At 42.7% G+C, this 20,661-nt stretch overlaps 1 protein-coding gene and 1 long non-coding RNA gene across 2 annotated transcripts in view; one reads left to right on the top strand and one right to left on the bottom strand.

Moving 5' to 3' along the window:
* Positions 1–20,661, bottom strand: part of arnt2 (aryl-hydrocarbon receptor nuclear translocator 2) — a 347,885-nt gene that overhangs the window by 206,611 nt on the left and 120,613 nt on the right. Inside the window, exon 5 of the mRNA XM_048616062.1 lies at positions 14,717–14,819. Within this exon, the coding sequence (XP_048472019.1) occupies positions 14,717–14,819 (103 nt within the window). The remainder of the gene's footprint in view (positions 1–14,716; positions 14,820–20,661) is intronic.
* LOC125486809 lies at positions 6,890–11,614 on the top strand. The gene is made up of 3 exons (XR_007265438.1): positions 6,890–7,129; positions 11,174–11,319; positions 11,497–11,614. It is a non-coding gene; the product is annotated as an uncharacterized LOC125486809 (long non-coding RNA).

Genomic DNA, 20,661 nt, shown 5'->3' with positions numbered 1-20,661 from the left:
AAACATCAGCCTTCCTGCTCCTCTGATGCTGCTTGGCCTGCTGTGTTCATCCAGCTCTACACCTTGTTATCTCTGTTGTTCAATGAACTTGCACTGAGGCTCACCGGAACACTGTGACAGAAATGTTCGTGTGGGAACATGGTGGTGTGTTGAATTGGCAAACAACTGGAAGCTTAGGGTCATTTTTACATACAGGATGTATGTGCTCTGCAAAGCAGTCACCCAGTCTATGTTTCATCTCCCCAATGCAGACCACACCATGAACAGCAAATACAGTAGACTAGGTTGAATGAAGTGCAGGTAAATCACAGCTTCACCTGGAAAGTATGTCTAGGGACTTGAATAGTGAGGTGAGAGGAGGTAAACGGGCAGGTGTTATACCTTCTGTCATTGCATTGGAAGATGCCATGGGGGTGTGGGGACGTAGTTGTGAATGGCGGAGGAATGGACCAGCGTGTCCTGGAAGAAACAATCCCGCCTAATACTGACAAGGGAGGGGAGGGGAGGGGAATGTGTCTCTAGTCATGGTATCCTGCTGGAGGTGATGGAAATGGCGGCTCACAATCCTGTGGATGCAGAGGCTGGTGGGATGGTGAGGACCAGGGGGAAGTTACAACTGTTGCGGGAGGGCAGAGAAGGAAGCAGTGCAGAAGTGTGGGAGATGAGCCTAAGGGCTCTGTCAATGACCACGGTGACAGGGAATCCTCAGTTAAGGAAAATGGTGGATGTTTCTGAGGGCCCCCTGCAGAAGTTGGCACCATCAGAACAGATGCGATGGAGATGGAGCAACTAGGAGAACGGGATGGAGTCCTTACAGGAAGCAGAGTGTGAGGATGTATAGTCCAGGTAAATGTGGAAGTCAGTGAGTTTGTAATAGATATCGGTGGCCAGCCTATCTCCAGAAATGAAAACAGAGATGTCAAGGAAGGGAAGGGAGGAGTTGGAGATGGACCAGGTAAAGATGAAAGCAAGGAGAAATTGGATGCAAAATTAATACATGTTTACAGTTCAGAACAAGAGGGGGAGGCCTGTATTCCTCTCTATAAGCACCCTATGTCCTTGTTTGCTATGATCTGCTTGTACTGCTCACAAAACAAAGCTTTTCAATGGACTTAGGTACATGTGACTACAATAAATCAAATCAAATCAAATCAAGCAGCATCAATGGTGTCATGGATGTATAAGATAAAGAGTTGTGAGTGGAGCTGGAGTAGGACTGGAACAAGGAATGTCCCACATACCCCACAAAGAGACAGGCACAACTGGGGCCGATGGAGGTTCCCATGGCAGCACTTTTGACTTGAAGAAAGTGACAGGAGTTAAAGGAGAATGAGCTTGGCTAGGCAGAGAAGGATAGGGATAATTCAGGCCTTTTTTCCCAGGAAGAAGAGGACAGCTCTGAGATCATCCTGATGGGGGATGGACATGTAAAGTGACTGCATGCCGTGGTGAAGAGGCAGTGCTGCTGCCTGCAAACAGAAATTTTGAAATGGACGTAAAGTGCCAGAAGAATTGTGGATATAAGTGGGAAGGGACTGGAAAAGGCAGGAAAAAAATTGAAACCGAAAGAACTGCAGAAGAAAAAATTAAGTCGAGTAGGAAGAGATGAGTTCTGTGGGGCTGGAGCAGATAGAAACAATGGGTCTGCCTGGGCAGTCCTGTTTGTGGATTTTGGGAAGAAAGTAGAAGTGGATTGTACGGGGTTGGGGGACCATGAGCTGGAGGCTGTTGAGGGGAGATTCCCAGACGAGATGAGGTTGATGACAGTTGTGGCACAATGGCCAAATGTTTTTTGGTAGGGTCATGGCTGAGGGAGAGATGGAAGGTGATGTCCAAGAGCTGGCGCTCAGCCTCTGCAATATAGAGGTCAGTACACCAGACAACAACAGCACCAACCTTGTTGACTGTCTTAATTACAAAGTCAGGCCTGGATCTGACAGCATGGAAAGCAGGCAGTTCAGATGGAGATAGGCTCGAATGGGGGCCAAGGGGGGTATTAAGGTACTGGGTGTCACGTTGGCAGTTCACAATGAACAAGTCAAGTGCAGGTAAACAACCAGAGTGGTCCAGGTGGAGGGACAGTGTTGGAGGCAGGTGACAGCATCTGTCGGGTGGGAAGAGGACTCCTGTCCAAAGAAATGGCACATAGTGGGAGGCAATGGAAGAACTAGCTATTGGATACGGAACTGGCTCAAAGGTAGAAGAAAGAGGGTGGTGGTGGAAGGTTGTTTTTCAGACTGGAGGCCTGTGACTGGTAGTGTACCACAAGGATTGGTGTTGGGTCCATTGCTTTTCCTCATTTTTATAAATGATTTGGATGTGAACGTAGGAGGTATGGTTGGGAAGTTTGCACATGACACCAAAACTGGAGGTGTAGTGGACAGTGAAGAAGGTTACGTTAGAGTACAATGGGACCTTGACCAGATGGGCCAATGGGCCGAGGAGTGGCAGATGGAATTTAATTTAGATAAACGTGAGGCGCTGCAGTTTGGAAAGGGAAATCAGGGCAGGACTTATACACTTAACGGTAAGGTCCTGAGGAGAGTTGCTGAACAAAGAGACCCCAGAGTGCAGGTTCATAGTTCCTTGAAAGTGGAGTTGCAGGTTGATAGGATAGTGAAGATGGCATTTGGTATGCTTTCCTTTATCAGTCAGCGCATTGAGTATAGGAGTTGGGAGGTCATGTTGCGGCTGTACAGGACATTGGTTAGGACACTTTTGGAATACTGTGTGCAATTCTGATCACTCTACTATAGGAAGGATGTTGTGAAACTTGAATGGGTTCAGAAAAGATTTACAAGCATGTTGGAGGGCTCGAGCTATAGGGAGAGGCTGAATAGGCTGGGACTGTTTACTCTAGAACGTCAGACGCTGAGGGATGATGTTATAAAGGTTTATAAAATCATGAGGGGCATGGATAGGGTGAAAAGACAAGGTATTTGCCCCAGGGTGTGAGGGAGTCCAAAACTACAGGGCATAAGTTTAAGGTGAGAGGGGAAAGATTTAAAAGGGACCTAAGGAGCAACTTTTTCACTCAGAGGGTGGTGCAATAAGCTACCAGAGAAAGTGGTGGAGGCTGGTATAATTACCACATTTAGAAGGCATCTGGATGGGTACATGAATAGGAAGGAATTAGAGGGATATGTGCCAAAAGCAGCCAAATAGGACTACTTAATTTAGGGTACCTGGTCGACATGGACGAAGGGTCCATTTCCATGCTGTACATCTCTATAATCTATGACTCTAAGAGTTCAACGTCATGCCATCCCAAAATGCATTGAGATGAGAGTGCAGAGGGATAAAACTAAGATCTTTACTGAGTACAGAACGTTCAGGGAGCAGAAGGGATAGAAAATACCTGACAGGAGGTGGGGTTTGGAGAGGGGATGGAATCAGGGGAAAGAGAGGGGAGGAAGGTTCCAATAGGCCGTGATTATCTCTGAGTTGTTGCATTTTGCGTTCCTTAATGCCTGAAAGGAATAAGTTTCTTGTTTTAATGTCGAATGGGCTGGAGAATGAAGTAAAAGTGGGGTATGGAGACAGGACATGTACGGTGCTGATGGAGACAGAGATTGAGAGTATGCATATGGCAGCAGAGTGGATCTCAGAATGCGGCAAGAACTGCTGTCTGAGGAGCATGGTACATCACAGAGACACCCGTGATCCTGGGTGGATTCAAAATACGAAGGATGAAATTTCAGTTGGAATCCATGTGGAGTGATTCTGAGCCAGAGGCTCAGACGTGGAAGTGGGTTTTCGAAAGACTTTGTCAAATACAATGAGAAAAGTAATGATGGAAAACAGGAAGAAAGATTAGATTGGAAATCCTGCTGGTGAGAGGAGCAGAACTTCTTTAAGGTGGGCACACTGGAAGCAATGTGGCAGTGAATTAAACACCAAAATAAAACAAAGAACTGCAGATGCTGGAGATCTGAAATAAAAACCAAAATTCCTGGTGAAACTCAGCAGCTCTGGCAGCATCTATGGGAAATACTGCCATTCTTCTGTGCATTAACAATTGACTAAATCAGAAGACTATCATAAGAGTTGTGACTACCTCCTGGTACAAAGATAACGTTTCCCCTGATGACTTGCAGTTTCAATAGTTTTGTCTCCAGCTTACAAACACTGAGCTGAGCCTGCGTGAATTATTATAGATTTGTATGCCTTTGATCAAACCAACAGCCAGGAGCTACCACATGCTGCAGCTGTGGCAGATTATTTGACCTACCATCCTTGATGTGTTCTAATAGCTTAATTAGTTTATTCAATTATGTATTAATCACTTTTTATATTTTATTAACCTTAACAACCTGTTGCTGTACTGTTGTGAACCTAATGAATAAATCTTAGTCATTTACATGACACTACAAATCACTCTTCTACAGGAGAAGCTAGTTATTATAGAATCAGAAAAACCCTACAGAATAGAATCAGGCCATATAGCCCATTGAGTCCACACCAATCCTCCAACGAGAATCCCACCCAGACCCACCTCCCTACCCTAGCCCCAGAACAGAATTTCCCATAGCAAGTCCACCTAGCCTGCACATCGTGGACGCTATGGGCAATTTAGCATGACCAATCCACCTGATCTGCGCATCTTTGGACTGTGGGGGAAACCAAAGCACCCGGAGAAATCCACACAGACGTGGGGACAATGTACAAACTCCACACAGACAGTCACCTGTGGGTGGAATCGAACCCTGGTCCCTGGTGCTGCGAGGCAGCAGTGCTAAGATGAGATGATGGCCTAATGGTATTATTGCTGGACTGTTAATCCAGAGACCCAGAAAACTTTCTGAATAGCTGGGTTCAAATACCACCATAGTGGAATTTGAATTCAATAAACATCTGGAATTAAGAGTCTTACGATGACCATGATTCCATTGTTGTTTGTCAGGAAAAACCCAGCTGGTTCACTAATGTCCTTTAGGGAAGGAAACTGCCATCCTTACCTGGTCTGGCCTACATGTAATTCCAGACCTACAGCAATGTGGTTGAATCTTAACTCCCCTCTAGGCAATTAGGGATGGGCAATAAATTCTTTCCTAGCCAGTGATGCCCTCATCCTGTGAATGAATAAAAGAATTTCTGGAGGCTGAAAAGGTTATAAAAAATAGCACAAATGTTTCTTCCCCCTCTAACTTCCTTAATCACCCAAAATCCAGCACTCACTGTAAGTTGCATACACTAATTCCCTAAATCATCTAATTCTTGGCATTCTAAATGGTACTCAAGTACACTAATTTTACACTAGTTGCCCCTAATACGAAAGGACCTATCTGTCCCAGTTACAAAAGAACCAATTTCAGCTGCTTTGATAATTAACTAAGGCCGACTGCTCTTCCAGTGGAGAACTTGTTAAAACCCTGTTTAAGCTGGGGAACTTTAGAATTTAAACTCAATGTTTCTGCTAAATGCTAACTACAAGCAAATTAAGACTGCACAAAAAGATGATGACTCTCTTCCCCATCTATTGCCAGCATCAGTTTGCTAATGATTGCATTGATTATAAAACATAAACAATATTCAGGTGTTGGACTAATAATAATTACATTTGTGGTATTTCATATTTGAGCCACAAAAGTGCCAGGGAAAGATAATCTCCAACAAGATAGAATGTAACCAGCTCCCCTTGATGTTTAACACCATCCTCGAATCCTCCAATATTAACAATCTAGGGGGTTATCATTGGATAGGACCAGCTACACACATATGTAAGGGTGTGTGTGTATGAGATATATGATATATATACATGAACTGAGGCTATAAGAGCAGGTCAGAGACTGTGAATTCTGCAGCAAGTTATTCACCTTCTAATTTCCCAAAGCCTGTCTATCATTCACAATGCAAAAGTCAGAAATACGATGGAATATTCACTATTTGCTGGATGAATGCAGCTCCAACACAAAAAACTCAACACCATCTAAGACAAAGCAGCCTCCTCGACTGGCACCTGGCTCATCTAATACATCAAACATTCACTCCCTCCCTGAACAGTGTCAGTGGCATGTAGCATTTACACGCTATGGCCAGCTCCAAACAATGTTGTAAAAGTGTGTCAGAAAAGCTGTGGATCTGTCCTTGAACCAGTTGAAAAAAGGCCAGAACTGACAGCACACAAATCTCACTTTGTTTTCTTTAAGATTTAAAAACAAGTGAATCCCATTTTGAGACAGAATGTTGTTAGAAGTTGATTTGTGCTTTGTAGTCTATAATACTTTGAGGCTTTAATCAAACTTGGCATTTGCATCTTCAGAGTTAAAATAAATGTGAGCTTAAAAGGAAGAATGGAACAGTTTGTGAAATGACAAGATTGAGTCACAGACCAAAACTGGGGATGAGCAATGTAGCTTTATTAGGATAAATAAACTTATTTTTAATACACCATGGTGGGAGCAAAGCAAAATGCCCGAGTTAACAAAATGCACCAGTTAAAGGAAGTCTGCAATGTGGTTAACTTTGTTTTTGTTTCCACACTTCTCAGCTGGAGGGATTTAAAAGCACTGCATGCAACAAATATTATGCATTTTTGTCTAATACTTGCATCTTTATTTTGCCAGAGAGGTTTAGGCACAGTGATATCGTGGTTATTCTCGGTTCAGTCAGAGGGCTGTTCATTCAAGCGTCGTTGCCTGACCTGAGAAAACAATCTGGGCTGACATCCCAGAGCAGTATTGTGGGTGTGATGCACTAATGGGTGTGTTACTTCTCAGACGAAATGTTAAACTGACTGTTTAGGTAGGCCAGAAAAAAAACATTATTCAAAGAGAAGGGAGTGCTTCCTGTGTTCTGCTCAACATTTATCATTCAACTGTCAGCATTGATTAGTACGTATGGGAACTTAGTTGCCAAGTAACAATAGTGCCCAGACTTTAAAGAAATGTTTCATTTGCTGTGGCGTGTGTTGAGATATCTTACAAATCAAGATATGTTGTAAAAAATTGTTTTCCTTTTAAAAATGTCACAGTGCAGAAAATGGTAAAAACAGCTATGTAGCATGTTCTTAAAAATTCATTTGGGGCTGGAATTTCCAGAGGAGCAGACTGCTTGACCCCCTGGAAGTAATGTTGGAGGTGAACTGATCAATCAGGAAGAAGCTCACCATGCTAATAACACGCTGCAGGTAGGCTGAAGTGCTGCATTGTGGGACTTTGCCACTTACTCATGCTCTAGAGCTTTTTCTTTTTATTCACTCATGGGACATGGGCATTGCTGGCTGGCCGGCATTGCTGGCTGGCCAGCATTTTGCCAGCTGCCCATCCCTAGTTGTCCTTGAGAAGGTGTGGTAAGCTGCCATCTTGAGCCACTAAGCCGTTAGGGAGGGAATTCCAGGATTTTGATCCAGTGACAGTGAAGGAACGACGATATACTTCCAAGTAAGGATGGTGAGTGGCTTGGGGGAACTTGCTGGTGGTGGTGTTCCCATGTATCTGCTGTCTTTGTCCTTCTAGATGGAAGTGGTCGCGGGTTTGGAAGGTTCTGCTAAGGACCTTTGGTGAATTTCTGCAGTGCATCTTGTACATAGAACATACTTCTGCTACTGAGCATCGGTGGTGGAGGGAGTGAGTGCTTGTGGATGTTGTACCAAACAAATGGGCTGTTTTGTCCTGGATGGTGCTAAGCTTCTTGAGTGTTACTGAAGCCACACCCATCCAGGCAAGTGGGGGTATTCCATTACACAGTAGACAAACAGGAGGGTGGAAGAACACAGCAAGCCAGGCAGCATCTGGAGGAAAGGAGAAGTCAACGTATTGGCTATTACCTCTTCAGGAGTCCTGAAGACAGGTAATACCCGATACGTTGTCTTCTCTTTTCCTCCAGATGCTGCTTGGGCTTGCCGTATTCTTCCAGCCTCCTGTTTTTCTACCTTGGATTCCAGCATCTGCAGTTTTTTTTTGTCTCTAACCGGTATTCCATCACACTCCTGACTTGTGCTTTGTAGATGGTGGACAGGCTTTGGGGAGTCTAGAGGTGAGTTACTTGCTACAGTAATCCTCACCTCTGACCTGGTTTTGTGGCCACTGTCTTTTTGTGATGAGCCCAGTTGAGTTTCTGGTGAATGGTAACCTCAAGAATGCTGACAATGGGGTATTCAGTGATGGTAACATAATTGAATGACAAGGGCTGATGACTAGATTGTCTCTAATGGGAGAAAGTTATTGCCTGGCATTTGTGTGGCGTGAATGTTATTTGCCACTTGTTAGCCCAAGCCTGGAAATTGTTGTATTTGAATATAGATTATGTTCAATCATATTGCAGCAGCACCAGCAGTGCTGCAAGTTCAGCAGTGGTGCTGCCAGTACTGCAGACACACCCATCAAGAAAACAACATGGATCCTAGCTTAAAGTAAATCAGGAGAATTGGGTAGGGTGGATTTGGAAAGGTTAAGGAAGTGGGTCAAGAGCAGTTGGGAGAAGGTTTTGCAGAGTAGGCAAAGAAGGAGGATAGTATCTTCAGATAAGTGTCCCTGATGTGCATAGTTTACCCCTGAAGATCATGCTCCACCCTTTCTTCCAACCTTTTCATAAACTCTACAAATAAAACAGCCTGCCTGCTCCCACCCAGCTGCACACACCTCCAGTATTGTGACTTGGGAACCATATTATCAGGGTCAAATCAGCTTTTAACAAACTCACTTAGTCCCTTAAGGTTTTGGAGTAGATTTGTAGCTTAGGTTGTGGGTGTTGAGGTTGGTTGGCTTGCCGAGCTGGTTTGTTGTTCCGCAGACGTTTTGTTACCATGCTGGGTAACATTCTCAGTGCAACCTCTGATGAAGTGTCGGTGTGTTTTCCTGCCTGGTTTTTAGACTCTGGAGTCCATTGAGATGGAATGCCTCACTTCCGGTTTTCCTTCATAGTGGAGTGTATATCATCATAGAATCATAGTATCCCTACACTGTGGAAACAGGCCCTTCGGCCCAACGAGTCCACACCGAACCTCAGAGCATCCCACCCAGACCCAACCACCCATAACCCACCTAATCTACACCTCCCTGAACACTACGGGCAATTTAGCATGGCCAATCCAGCTAACCTGCACATCTTTGGACTGTGGGAGGAAACTGGAGCACCCGGAGGAAACCCACACAGACACAGGGAGAATGTGCAAACTCCACACAGACAGTCGCCCAAGGCTGGAATCAAACTCGGGTCCCTGGCGCTGTGAGGCAGCAGTCTAACCACTGTGCCACCGTGCCACCCCCAGGATTTTGGTCCCAATTCGACTGGGACAACACCAAAATTCTGGGACAAGCTAAGCAGAGACAGGCACAGGAATTTCTAGAAGCCTGGCACTCCACGAAACATGCCATTAATAAACATATAGAATTCAAGCCCATATACACTCCACTACGAAGGAAAACCGGAAGTGAGGCAATCCAGCTGAACGGACTCCAGAGTTTAAAAACCAGGCAGGAAAACACACCGACGCTTCATCAGAGGCTGCACTGAGGATGTTACCCAGTATGGTAACGAAACGTCTGCGGAACAACAAACCAGCTCGGCGAGCCAACCAACCTCAACATCATTTAGTCCTTAATTGGTGATTTACATATGGTGTGGAGACTACCCATTTCAAAGCCTACTCACCTCCCCATATAATGGGGGTGAGGTCAGGGTGCATAGGAACATGGTGAGCTGGACACTCACTTTAGAATACATGCCATTCTGTCAAAAACATCTTACAACCCCATTTGCATAGGTATCTCCATTTTCTGCACAGATCTTACAACTTGTAACCTGATTAATCTGCATCCCTTACTCAATGCGGGCAATATATTTCTATCCAGTTTAGCTATGCCTTCATAAATTTTATTTACATTTCGTCTGTGCTTTTGTGCCCGATGTTCACAGTCATTGATACTGGATTGCAGATTATCACGTACCATTGTAATGCTATTACAGCTGATACACACAGCACTTCTCTGGCTCACATAACAGAAGCAATAAATGCCTGTCATGCTCCAATCTTTAAGGAAATAGTTACTTCAAAGTGAAATATAAGTGTTTATTGCTGCATTCAAAGCAATCAAACTGTGAATAGAATTCAGTTCACACTTTTTCGAAATATAACAGAAGACTGACAGAAAGATTAGGCTGAAGATGTGGTAGTCTGCTCACACACATGATGACATTCTTCAAAATCACTGGCTCTTGCTGCGCATTGCATAGCCTCACAAGTGTGGGTTAAACAGCATCCTCTCTTCTATGTCCTTGATCACAGTTCTATTTTATATTATATCTAGTCATATGAAATATCAGCAATATTAACCATCAACAATGCAAAAGTATCAAGCAGGTATTGATGTTTATTCTCCAGAACAAAGTTTTATCACTTTCTGAGAACACGGCAGATCAAATCTAGGCAATTCTTCCATTTTCTAGGATTCCCCAAACTCCTGGTCAACATCAATGCTTTGACTCAAGATAACTCCTCACCATCAGCACAAGGCCAAAGCAAGTTAATGCCCCTTTGCCAGGTAGATAGGTTTGTTTTGATACAACTCCTTATATTTGAAAATGCTTCAAAAAGGCAATTCCAAGGGAATAAAGATTTCTGCAGCTTTTGATTAATTATACCTGGCAAGACCTAGTCAGAAATAAATAGATACAATGTTGAACCTGCATCAACCAAGCCAATTGGTGAAAGCCACTGTTACCACAATATGCACTTCAGATTACTGGATAACAGAAGAAGTGGATAGGGAATCATGCAATGCTGAAGGATGTTCTACCATTCAAAGACGGCTAATTTTAAACACAATTGTGGAAAACTCAGCCTGCCACAACCTCTGGTGAAGCCTATGACCTTGAATCTATCAATGTAACAATAGCTTTCCAGCCAGGAAAAGTGGGGCTTTATGAAGTCAATGTATTATACTTGAACGAATGGATAAGGAGAGCCTGAGGAGTGGAGCAATTTCAAATTTGAGTCCAGGCACAAGAACATACAAGTCAGAAATAATATGGATCAGGGGATTTGAGAATACTAGGGTAGTAGGATGAAAGGTATACAACATATTTTATCATAAGTTTTGGAAGCTGAATTTCAAAATTAGGCAGAGGGATTTTGGTCAGTTTTGTGAGGGTTGACCTGTCGTCTTCTCTCCACCTATCTGCTCCTCTATCCACCTCCATCATCGCCTCTCCCTCTCTCTATTTATTTCAGAGCCCCCTTTCCCGCCCCCATTTCTGAAGAAGGGTCCAAACCCGAAACATCAGCTTTCCTGCTCCTCCGATGCTGCCTGGCCTGCTGTGTTCATCCAGCTCTACACCTTGTTATACAATTGCATCCGCTGTCTACAGAAGGAATCAGTTAAGTCAAAATGTGAAGAACCATAACAAGAGTATAATTTCTTTGTGCATAAGACTCTGTGGGGGGTACTATTTGGAAACAGGGTCCAATTTTGTTTTGCTTTTAGTATTAAGATCTTTTTGAACTGACTTCCATTATCTAAGTCACTTGCAGCATTCCTCTAATTTTCTTTGCAGATTTGTGGGCCTCTGAGGTGCGTGGGCAACAGCAATTTCCAGAACTGGAAGTAAACGCCAACCAATGTGCGTGGAACCTTAGAATGCTGCACACACTGGCAGCTGCAACAACTTAGGGGGAATATTGGTCATTTATTTTCTTTCTTTTCTTATTTTATGTAATAAACTTGTGTTTTGTTATTAAAGAACAGTTTGCAGTCCTGTGTAACTATGTTTCAGTGACTAACTATCATGTTAACTAACTAAAAATAAATTAAACATGATTGATCAAGCTAGGTTTCATTCCAGGACCTAAATTGTCCAGTAGTAGCATCAGCTGGGATGAATAGAATAGAACAGAATCACGACAGGTGGAAACAAGCTTTTCGGCCCAACAAGTCCAAACATAGAAATATGGAAGCATAGAATACAGGAGCAGGAGGAGGCCATACAATCCTTCGAGCCTGCTCCACTATTCTTCATGATCATGGCTGATCGTCCAACAGCCTAATCTTGCTTTCTCTCCATAAACTTTGATCACATTTGCCCCAAGTGCGAAGGTTCCAGACCGAAAACGTCAGCTTTCCTGCCCCTCTGATGCTGTGTTCATCCAGCTCTATACCTTGTTATCTCCTCCATCTTTGCCAAGGCAATTAGGCAATGTGTAATGCTAGTCTAGCTTGTAACACCCATGTGATGAATAAACAGAAATAGAAAAACAATATGCTATTTAAATAGAGGGAGATTACAGAACACAGTAGGAGAGAAATTGGGTGTTCTGGTACGTGAATCACAGAGTTTGTATGTAGGAGCAATAAGTGATTACGAAGATAATTTTTTGTTTAATTTACTCATGGGGCTTGGGTGTTGCTGGCTGTACCAGCATTTATTGCCTGTCCCCAGTTGTTCTTGAGAAAGTGGTGGTGAGTTACCTTCTTGAACTGTCGCAGCCCATGTGCTGTAGACGCACAATGCCATTTGTCAGGAGAACTTCCATGATTTTGACCCAGTAATAGTGAAGGAACGATGATATATTTCCAAGTCAGGATAATGGCTTGGAGGGGAACTGCCCTTGTCCTTCTAGATGTTCTAAGGACCTCTGGTAAATTTTTGCACTACACAGTGCTGCTACAGAGCACTGGTAGTGGAGAGAGTGGACGTTTGTGCATGTGGTGCCAATCAAACTGCTACTTTGGCCTGGATATTGTCAAGCTTCCTAAATGTTGCTGGAGCTGCACCCATCCAGGCAAGTGGGGAATATTCCATCAAACTTCTGATTTGTGCCTTGTAGATAGTGGACAAACTTTGGGGAGTCATGTGGTGAGTTAGTCACTGCAGGACTCCTAGCCTCTGACCTGCTCTTGTTTATATGGCTAGCCCAGTTCAGTTTTTGGTCAATGTTAACTTGTTGATGATGGTACCAAGTGGCACTTACAAATGCATAAGTTGCTCGCTGATGCTCAGTTTGAGTTTCACCAGGGTCACTCTGCTCCTGAACTAATTGCAGCCTTGTTGCAAACATGTCAAAACAGCTGAATTCCACAGGTGAAATCACTGCCCTTGACAGCGAGGCACCAAATGTAACATTGATAATGGGGGATTCAGTGATGATTATTTCGTTGATTGTCAAGGTCCGGTGGCTCAATTGTCTCTAACTGGAGATGGTCATTGTCTCTTCTTTGTATAGTATGAATATTGCTTGCCACTTATCAGCCTTAGCCTGTTATGTACCTGAGGAGTTGCGAACGGTACTGAACATTGCACATCCCCACTTTTGACCTCGTGATGGAAGGAAGGTCATCGATGAAGTATCTCAGAATGGTTGGCCCTGGGACACCATCCTGAGGACTCTGTAGAGAATCCCTGGAGCTGAAATGACTGACCTCCAAAAATCACAACCATTTTTCTGCATACCACATGTGACTCCAGCCAGCAGAGATTCTGTCCCCTGACTGCCACTGACTCCAGTTTTGACAGGACTTCTTGATGTCTCGTTCAGTCAAGTGCAGTCTTGATGTCAAGGGTACTGACTTTCACCTCTCGAACTGAGCTCTCTTATGCATGGAATACAAGTGTTTACTGCGAAAGGAATGGAATATTAAAGTACAGATATTTACTACAGTTGAAGATGGTCTTAGTGAAATTCCATCTGGAGTAGTATGTACAGTTTTGGACTGATTGAGAAAGGATATAATTGCATTAGAAGCAGTTTAGAGAAGGTTAAATTTTTAACTTTATTAACATGTGATTCATGTGCCAGAACACACAAATTATTTTGTACCACTGAGTTCTGCAATCCTTCTCTATTTAAGTTGTACACCATTTTCCTTTCACCTCATTAATGGGATGTGAGCTCCTTATTTCCCATTCCTAATGGTTCATTTCTGGGATGAAGGACTATTTTCTGAAGCCAGGGTGAACAGGTTGTTAGGAGTTTCAAAGAAATGGGGTGATCTTGCTGAAACAAACAACACCCTGAGGGGACTTCCAAGGCTGGATACTAGGAGGATGTTTCCTCTTGTTGGGGAGGTTAGAATTAGGGGACACAGTTTTAAAATAAGCAGCCCCAGTCTTAAGGCCAAGTCAGTATAAACATTTTCCACAGGTGGATTATTGTTCATTGTATTCTCCTGCCCAGAAAGCAGTGGAGGCTGGATCACAGATGGGAGTCAAAGGTCATGGAGAGCAGACAGCTAAATGGATTTTAGATCACAACTGGATCAGCCTTGAGTTTATTGATCACAGAACAGGCTCAAAAGTCTTACTCTTACTCCCATGTGCTATGTCCCTAGAATTGAAAATCACTAGATAGCCAGAATCTGTTACAACTAAACAAAAGCTATTACAAAAATTTACTTGAAAATGTAGCACTCAAAACCAATTTTAAAAATCAGGGAATAAAGAATCTGAGTAAGTGAGAGAATGAGATATTTTGACCCAATTTGAATCCCTATTTGTATGAATGTTATTTGTTTAAGCTTTTCTCAGAAATTTTCAAAGATCAAAGCTATTTCAATCAAGCAAATCTACATTATGTGCGATTACACATGCATATAAACAGAAATAAACACTAATATATCATTCAGAAAGTATCATTTCACTTAGAATCCATGCACAATAAATCAAATACCACAACTGAGCTCCTAAACAGAAGAGGTGCAATGGCAACAAGGTTAATCATTTAATTATGTAAACAGCTAATAGGAAAAGCTCAGTTCATGTTATTAGCCTGTGTCCTTACCTCATTCTACAAATAAAGGAACGTCTGGAACCCATGCACATTCTCATTGAAGACTGCTGCCCTTCTTTTTTAACTGTCCCAGTCTTGAGATCCAGTATACGGCCTATGTTTTAAGAGGAAACAAAAAGAAATGCTAAGTTAAGATTACTGCACAATGTTTTCAGATTGAGGATAATGTAGAAAGGGAGTGAGAGTTGGAGATGGGTTTCAACATCTTACTGTGGATTCCAACAACCTGCATTTATCGTGTGGGAAAGCATTTCACGGGTATTTTATCAAACAGAATCTAACCCATGTCAGGAGATACGAAGGTAAATGGTCAAAATTTTAGTTGAAACCTTAAATGTTCATTGAACATTTCAAAGGTGATTGAAGTGGCGAGGTTTAGGAAAGGGATTTCAGAGCTTATAGCCAAGATGGCTGAAGCATGCCACCAATAGTGGAGCAACTAAAATCAGAGATGTGCAAGCAATCACGAGGTCTCTAAGGGCTGTAGTTGCTGCAAGAGTTAACAGAGGTAAGCATGGGTGAAGCTTGGAATGATCTGAATAGAAGGATGAGAATTTTAAAATCAAGTCATCTATGAAGAGAGATTGGTAGATTGTGGTGGTTTTCCTTATAGCAGAAGAGATTGAGAGGGAACATGATTGAATTGTATAAAATTATGAGGGGCGTAGATAGGGTAGACAGGAAGAAACATTTTCTCTTGATGGAGGGATTAATGGCCGAGAGCGTAGATTTAAGGTAAGGGGCAGAAGGTTTAGAGGAGATGTAAGGAAAAAGTTTTTCACACAGAAGGTAATGGGAATCTGGAACTCACTGCCTGTAAGAGTGGTAAAGGCAGAAGCCCTCATAACATTTAAGAAATATAGTGATGTGCACTTTGATTTGACATGATTTATTGTAGTCACATGTACCTAAGTGCAGTTAAAAGTTCTGTTTTGCAAGCAGTACAGACATATCATAGCAAACAAGGTCATACAGATCATAGGATGCTTAGACAGAGCAGGGCATACAAGGTTGTGGCTGCACAGGAGGTGTGGAAAGCAAGATCAACATTATTTGAAGTTAGAGAGGTCCATTCAGCAGTCTAATAACAGCATGGAAGAAGCTGTTCTTGAACCTGTTAGTGCACGTGTTCAAGCTTCTGTATTTTCTGCCTGATGGAAGAGGTTGGAAGAGAGCATTACCGGGTGGGAGAGGTTTTTGAAGATGTTGGCATCTTTCTGCACCAATGAGGTGTAAATGAAGTCCATGGATGGGAGTTTACCTTCCGTGATGGTCTGGGCTGTGCACACAACTATCTGTAGTTTCTTACATTCCTGAGCAGATCAGTTGCTGCATCAGGTCGTTATGCAATGAAAGGAATATAGGGCTAAGGACCAAGTGCTGGAAACTGGGATTAGAACAGTTAGGTGGATTTTTTTGATAGGTGTGGACACAATGGACCAAAACGTCTTTTTCTGTGTTGTCGTCCTCTATGACTCCAAGGCATTGATGAGTCCAGAGTCCATGTAGGACGAATGAGCACTTAACAAAGGGGACTTGCCACGTGTTAGGATAGATGCAATAGAGATGTGAATGAGCTCAAGCTTACATCTATTGGAAATTAGCAAAGTAGCCAGGAAGCCATTCCTGCTTCATGTGCAGCCATTCACTGGGTTTACACAATTACCTGATTTACCCATAATCGTCTGCTAGAATACTTCAACCATAAACAGACATTTTTATGAAAGGAAAAACATTTCTAATGGTAAGAAAAGATAGTTTGGTTAATCATCCCAAAATCCCACATGATTTCATCAACCTCAACCTGTTGTAACCATGAGTGTACTCATGTATTCCATACTATAAGAGAATCTGTAACAATCTCAAATTCCTATGCAGGAAACTCAACTATAATTCAAGCATTGGTCATAAAATAACAATTCAAAATGGTGTAAACACTCAGCTGCTCAGGCAGCAATTTGGAGAGAAAAACAGAGTCAATGATTCTGGTTCTCTGACCTGTTCTATTTTCATTTCAGATTTCCAGTATTTATAGTATTTTGCTTTTGCATTAGTCAAAACTGGGTTAGTCCAGTTTCAGTATTCAAAATCTTAATGATGTGAGTAACTTGCTAAAATAGTTTACATTAGTAGTTTAGAACTTATAAATAAATTTCTTATGAAATGGGAGGTTGAGGCCTTGGTTCAAAAAATTTTCAACTTATAAATATTGTTTAGTCACCAATGAATTCAGCCATTACATCAACGTCCACTTAACAACATATTATACATTATTTTCTAATCCGTTATGCTCAACTGAAATAACTCACTATATTCACTATATCTCTCCCACTCTGAGTCCAAGGACATCGGCTGGTTCTTTTCCTTCTGCTCGACCTGGGGTGTTTTAGCACTAGGTAGAGTTGCTCCAACTCTGCCTCGAACACAGGCAGCGTGTAAGGCACAGCTTGCCTCTTGCATCTCGGATGGAATTCATTCTCTTCTGCAGGCGGCAAACGTGTTGAGCAGGAGACATCCACTGTGTCCATCTTAGATTCTGAGGTCTCTTCAATGCTTGACAGAGAGGGAAAATCCACCGGTTCTGCCACCCTTTCTAACTGTTCTAAGGAGCCGAGCATGTTTTGCTTCCACACTGTAGCTTTCAAACGGTCAACGTGCTTGTTCAGGATTGTTGCTTCTACTCAAATTTTATATGTCGCTGGACCTGATCTCGTACCGACCATGCCTCTTACCAATGCAGGGCCATTCCCCATGGTTCCTACACTAAACTTCATCCCATGAAGCACACTGTCTCTTGCTTAGCAGTCTTGTGGCTGGCATTGGCATTCCTGTTGCCGTTTCACCCTCCCTGTTAGGACCAGGAAGATCAGATTTAACCTGGTGTGGAGTCTTCTCTTCATTAGCAACTCTACTGGAGCTATCCCTGTAGTTGCATGACTGGTGGTCCTACAATCAAATAGGAACTGGGACAGTCTGTTATCCAGTGAAGCTGTAGGCTGTTTCTTTAAGTGTGCCTTCAAAGTTTGGACTGCTCTTTCTGCCAGACCGTTGGATGATGGACTGCATGGAGCTGTCCTTTATTGTCGAATGCCATTCAACTTTAGGAAATATTCAAATTCCCTGCAGGTAAATGATGGCCCGTTATCCGTGACCAACACGAAGTCTGTGTATTTCTGAGGATGCGCAGAATTTTTCTATTGTCGTCCCCATGTTTGACAAATGAATTTTATGCATATCCAATCATTTTGAGTGGACCCCCACTGTGACTAAGAACATTTGAGCCCATGCGTAGTTGGCGTGTAATCGAGTCCAAGGTTTACCTAGCCATTCCCATGAAAGTGCGGGAGCTGCTGACGGTAATTTCTGTCTTTGTTGGCACTCTGGCCATTGCCCCACCAACACACCAACACGGCTAAGTCTGCATCTGATTCTGGCCACCAGACAAAGCTTCTTGCCAACATCTCCATTGGAAAAGCCTGGATGACCCTGGTGGAGTTCAGCCAGTATCTGGCAGCAATGTTTGCTTGGGACAATCACGCTTGCTTCCCAAAATAATATGCCGTACTCTGCTGTGATCTGGTCTCTCTGGGTCCAAAAAGGTTTCAATACTGATTGTGACAGCTCTTTGGTTTCCCCCATCACCACTGTTTCAGTTTTGCTAAGATTAGATCTTTCTACATCCAAAGTCTGATATTGAAATAATGAAAATAATCTGTCTCTCAACATTGACAAACCTAAAGAACTGATCATCGACTTCAGAAAGAAAGGAGGAGAACACACCCCCATCTACATCAACAGAACTGAGGTTGAGAGAGTGAACAGCTTCAAATTCCTCGGAATGACGATAACAGGTGACGTGTCCTGGGCTTCCCAAAAAGGCACAACAATGTGCCTTCTTCCTCAGGTGGCTCAGGAAATTTGACATGTCCATAAGCTCCCTCACTAACGTCTACAGATGCACCACCGAAAGCGTACTGTCTGGGTGCACAATGGCCTGGTATGGCAACTGCTCTGCCCAGGACTGTAAGAAACTACAGAAGGTGGTGTGCACGGCCCAGACCATCACGGAAGCCAACCTTCCATCCATGGACTCTACTTACACGGCTCGCTGCCGCGGAAAGGCGGCCAACATCATCAAAGACCCATCGCACCCTGGTAATGATCTCCTACGACCTCTTCCATCAGGCAGATGATACAGAAGCCTGAACACACAAGCAAGTTCAGGAACAGCTTCTTTCTGGCCGTTATCAGACTGTTAAATGGACTCTAGCCTCAAATAATATAACCTGCAATGTAACCTGTATGCCTCTAAGTCTTTTTGATCTATACATCCTTTGCTTGCTGCGATCTGCCTATACCGCTCATAAACAAAGCTTTTCACTGTATTTTGGTACACGTGACAATAAAATCAAAAATCAAAATCAATAATGTCAGCTGTGACTGAAAGTGTGTCCAGAAAATTTAGAACCAGTATGGATCCTTCCAGTGGGAGGTGGCTCAATGCATCTGCATTCGCTACTTGGCCTCCCGGACAGTGTTCCAACTTGTAATTATATGCACTTAGTATTAGAGCCCACTGCTGAATTCGGCCTGAAGCTCTGAGCAGTCCTGCTTTGTCCTGCTTAAGTAGACCTAATAGGGGTTTGTGGTCCATTATTATTACAAATGTATGTCCGTACAGGTATTGGTGGAACTTCCTGACTCCAAATATGACTGCCAATCCTTCCTTCTCTATCTGGGCGTTCCTACACTCTACATTAGTCAAACTCCTGGATGCGTATGCTATTGGGTATTCCTCTACTGAGCCACCTATAAGCTAATGCTACTCAATGCCGTACGGGGACAGATTGCATGTCAAAACCGGATCTCGACTGATATCACAGTGTGCAAACACCTTAGAGGATGATAGCTGTTTCTTCCCTTCCCTGAAAGCTATGGCATGGCTACATGATCATTTCTAAGACAGGCCATTTTTTGGGAGTTTCCGAATAGTTCACCAGTCCAAGGTCTTTTCCCTAGGTGGGGGAGTTCAAAACAAGGGGGCATATTTTTAAAGTGAGAGGAGAAAGATTTAAAAGAGATCTGAAGGGCAACTTTTTCACATAGAGGGTGGTTCGTGCCAGAGGAAATGGTAGATGCAGGTACAGTTACAACATTTAAAAGACAGTTTGGAAAGGTACATGAATAGGAAAGGTTTAGCGAAATATTGGCCAAATGCAAGTAAGTTGAACTAGTTTAGTTTGGGAAACTTGTTCGGCATGGACAAGTTGAACCGAAGGGTCTGTTTACTTACTGTATGTCTCTATGACTCTATAACTATTTTAACTAGTAGCACTGAGTAGTTAGCTTTACATGAGAAAACTAATTTCTCTGTGGAAAAAATGCTCTGTATTGAAACGAGCACTTATTTTCCTTCTGCATGCTCATTGTCATCAAATACACCAAGTTGAAAGATCAAATCGTCCATAACAATAAAATGGAACAAACCAGAATTGTGTCGCCTTAACAAAAGATTAATTCATGAACATGACAGAACCTGAATGAGAATGCATCATGGGAGAATAATATTTTCAAATCATGCACAGAAAATGAAATCAAAAGACAGGGGGAAAGAAAAATTAGATCAAGAAAGTCTAAAAATAAATGAAATTTTAAAAATGAATATAAAAAGAAATTTGAAAAAAGCTCACAACAATTAAAAGTTGAAGAGGAGACTCTATGCTGGTAAGCACCAATTTTCAGCACCAGAGAGACAGTATGGCAGTAATTAAGATTTACCACACCATTAAAAACAATAGTTAGACTAAGACAGACAAGCCCTAATTTTTTATGGTGAGTTTAGCCTGTAACTCAATACAACCTAATGAAATTTCATACCACTGAACACATTTGAATGAGGAGCTAAATGTGAGATACTATTTTGGTACAACAGTCAG

The sequence above is a fragment of the Rhincodon typus genome, chromosome 33 (genome assembly GCF_021869965.1).
Source record: "Rhincodon typus isolate 14 chromosome 33, sRhiTyp1.1, whole genome shotgun sequence".
Taxonomy (NCBI): Eukaryota; Metazoa; Chordata; class Chondrichthyes; order Orectolobiformes; family Rhincodontidae; genus Rhincodon; species Rhincodon typus.
The sequence above is the reverse complement of the archived record's forward strand: the minus strand, read 5'-3'. Positions and strand labels throughout refer to the sequence as shown.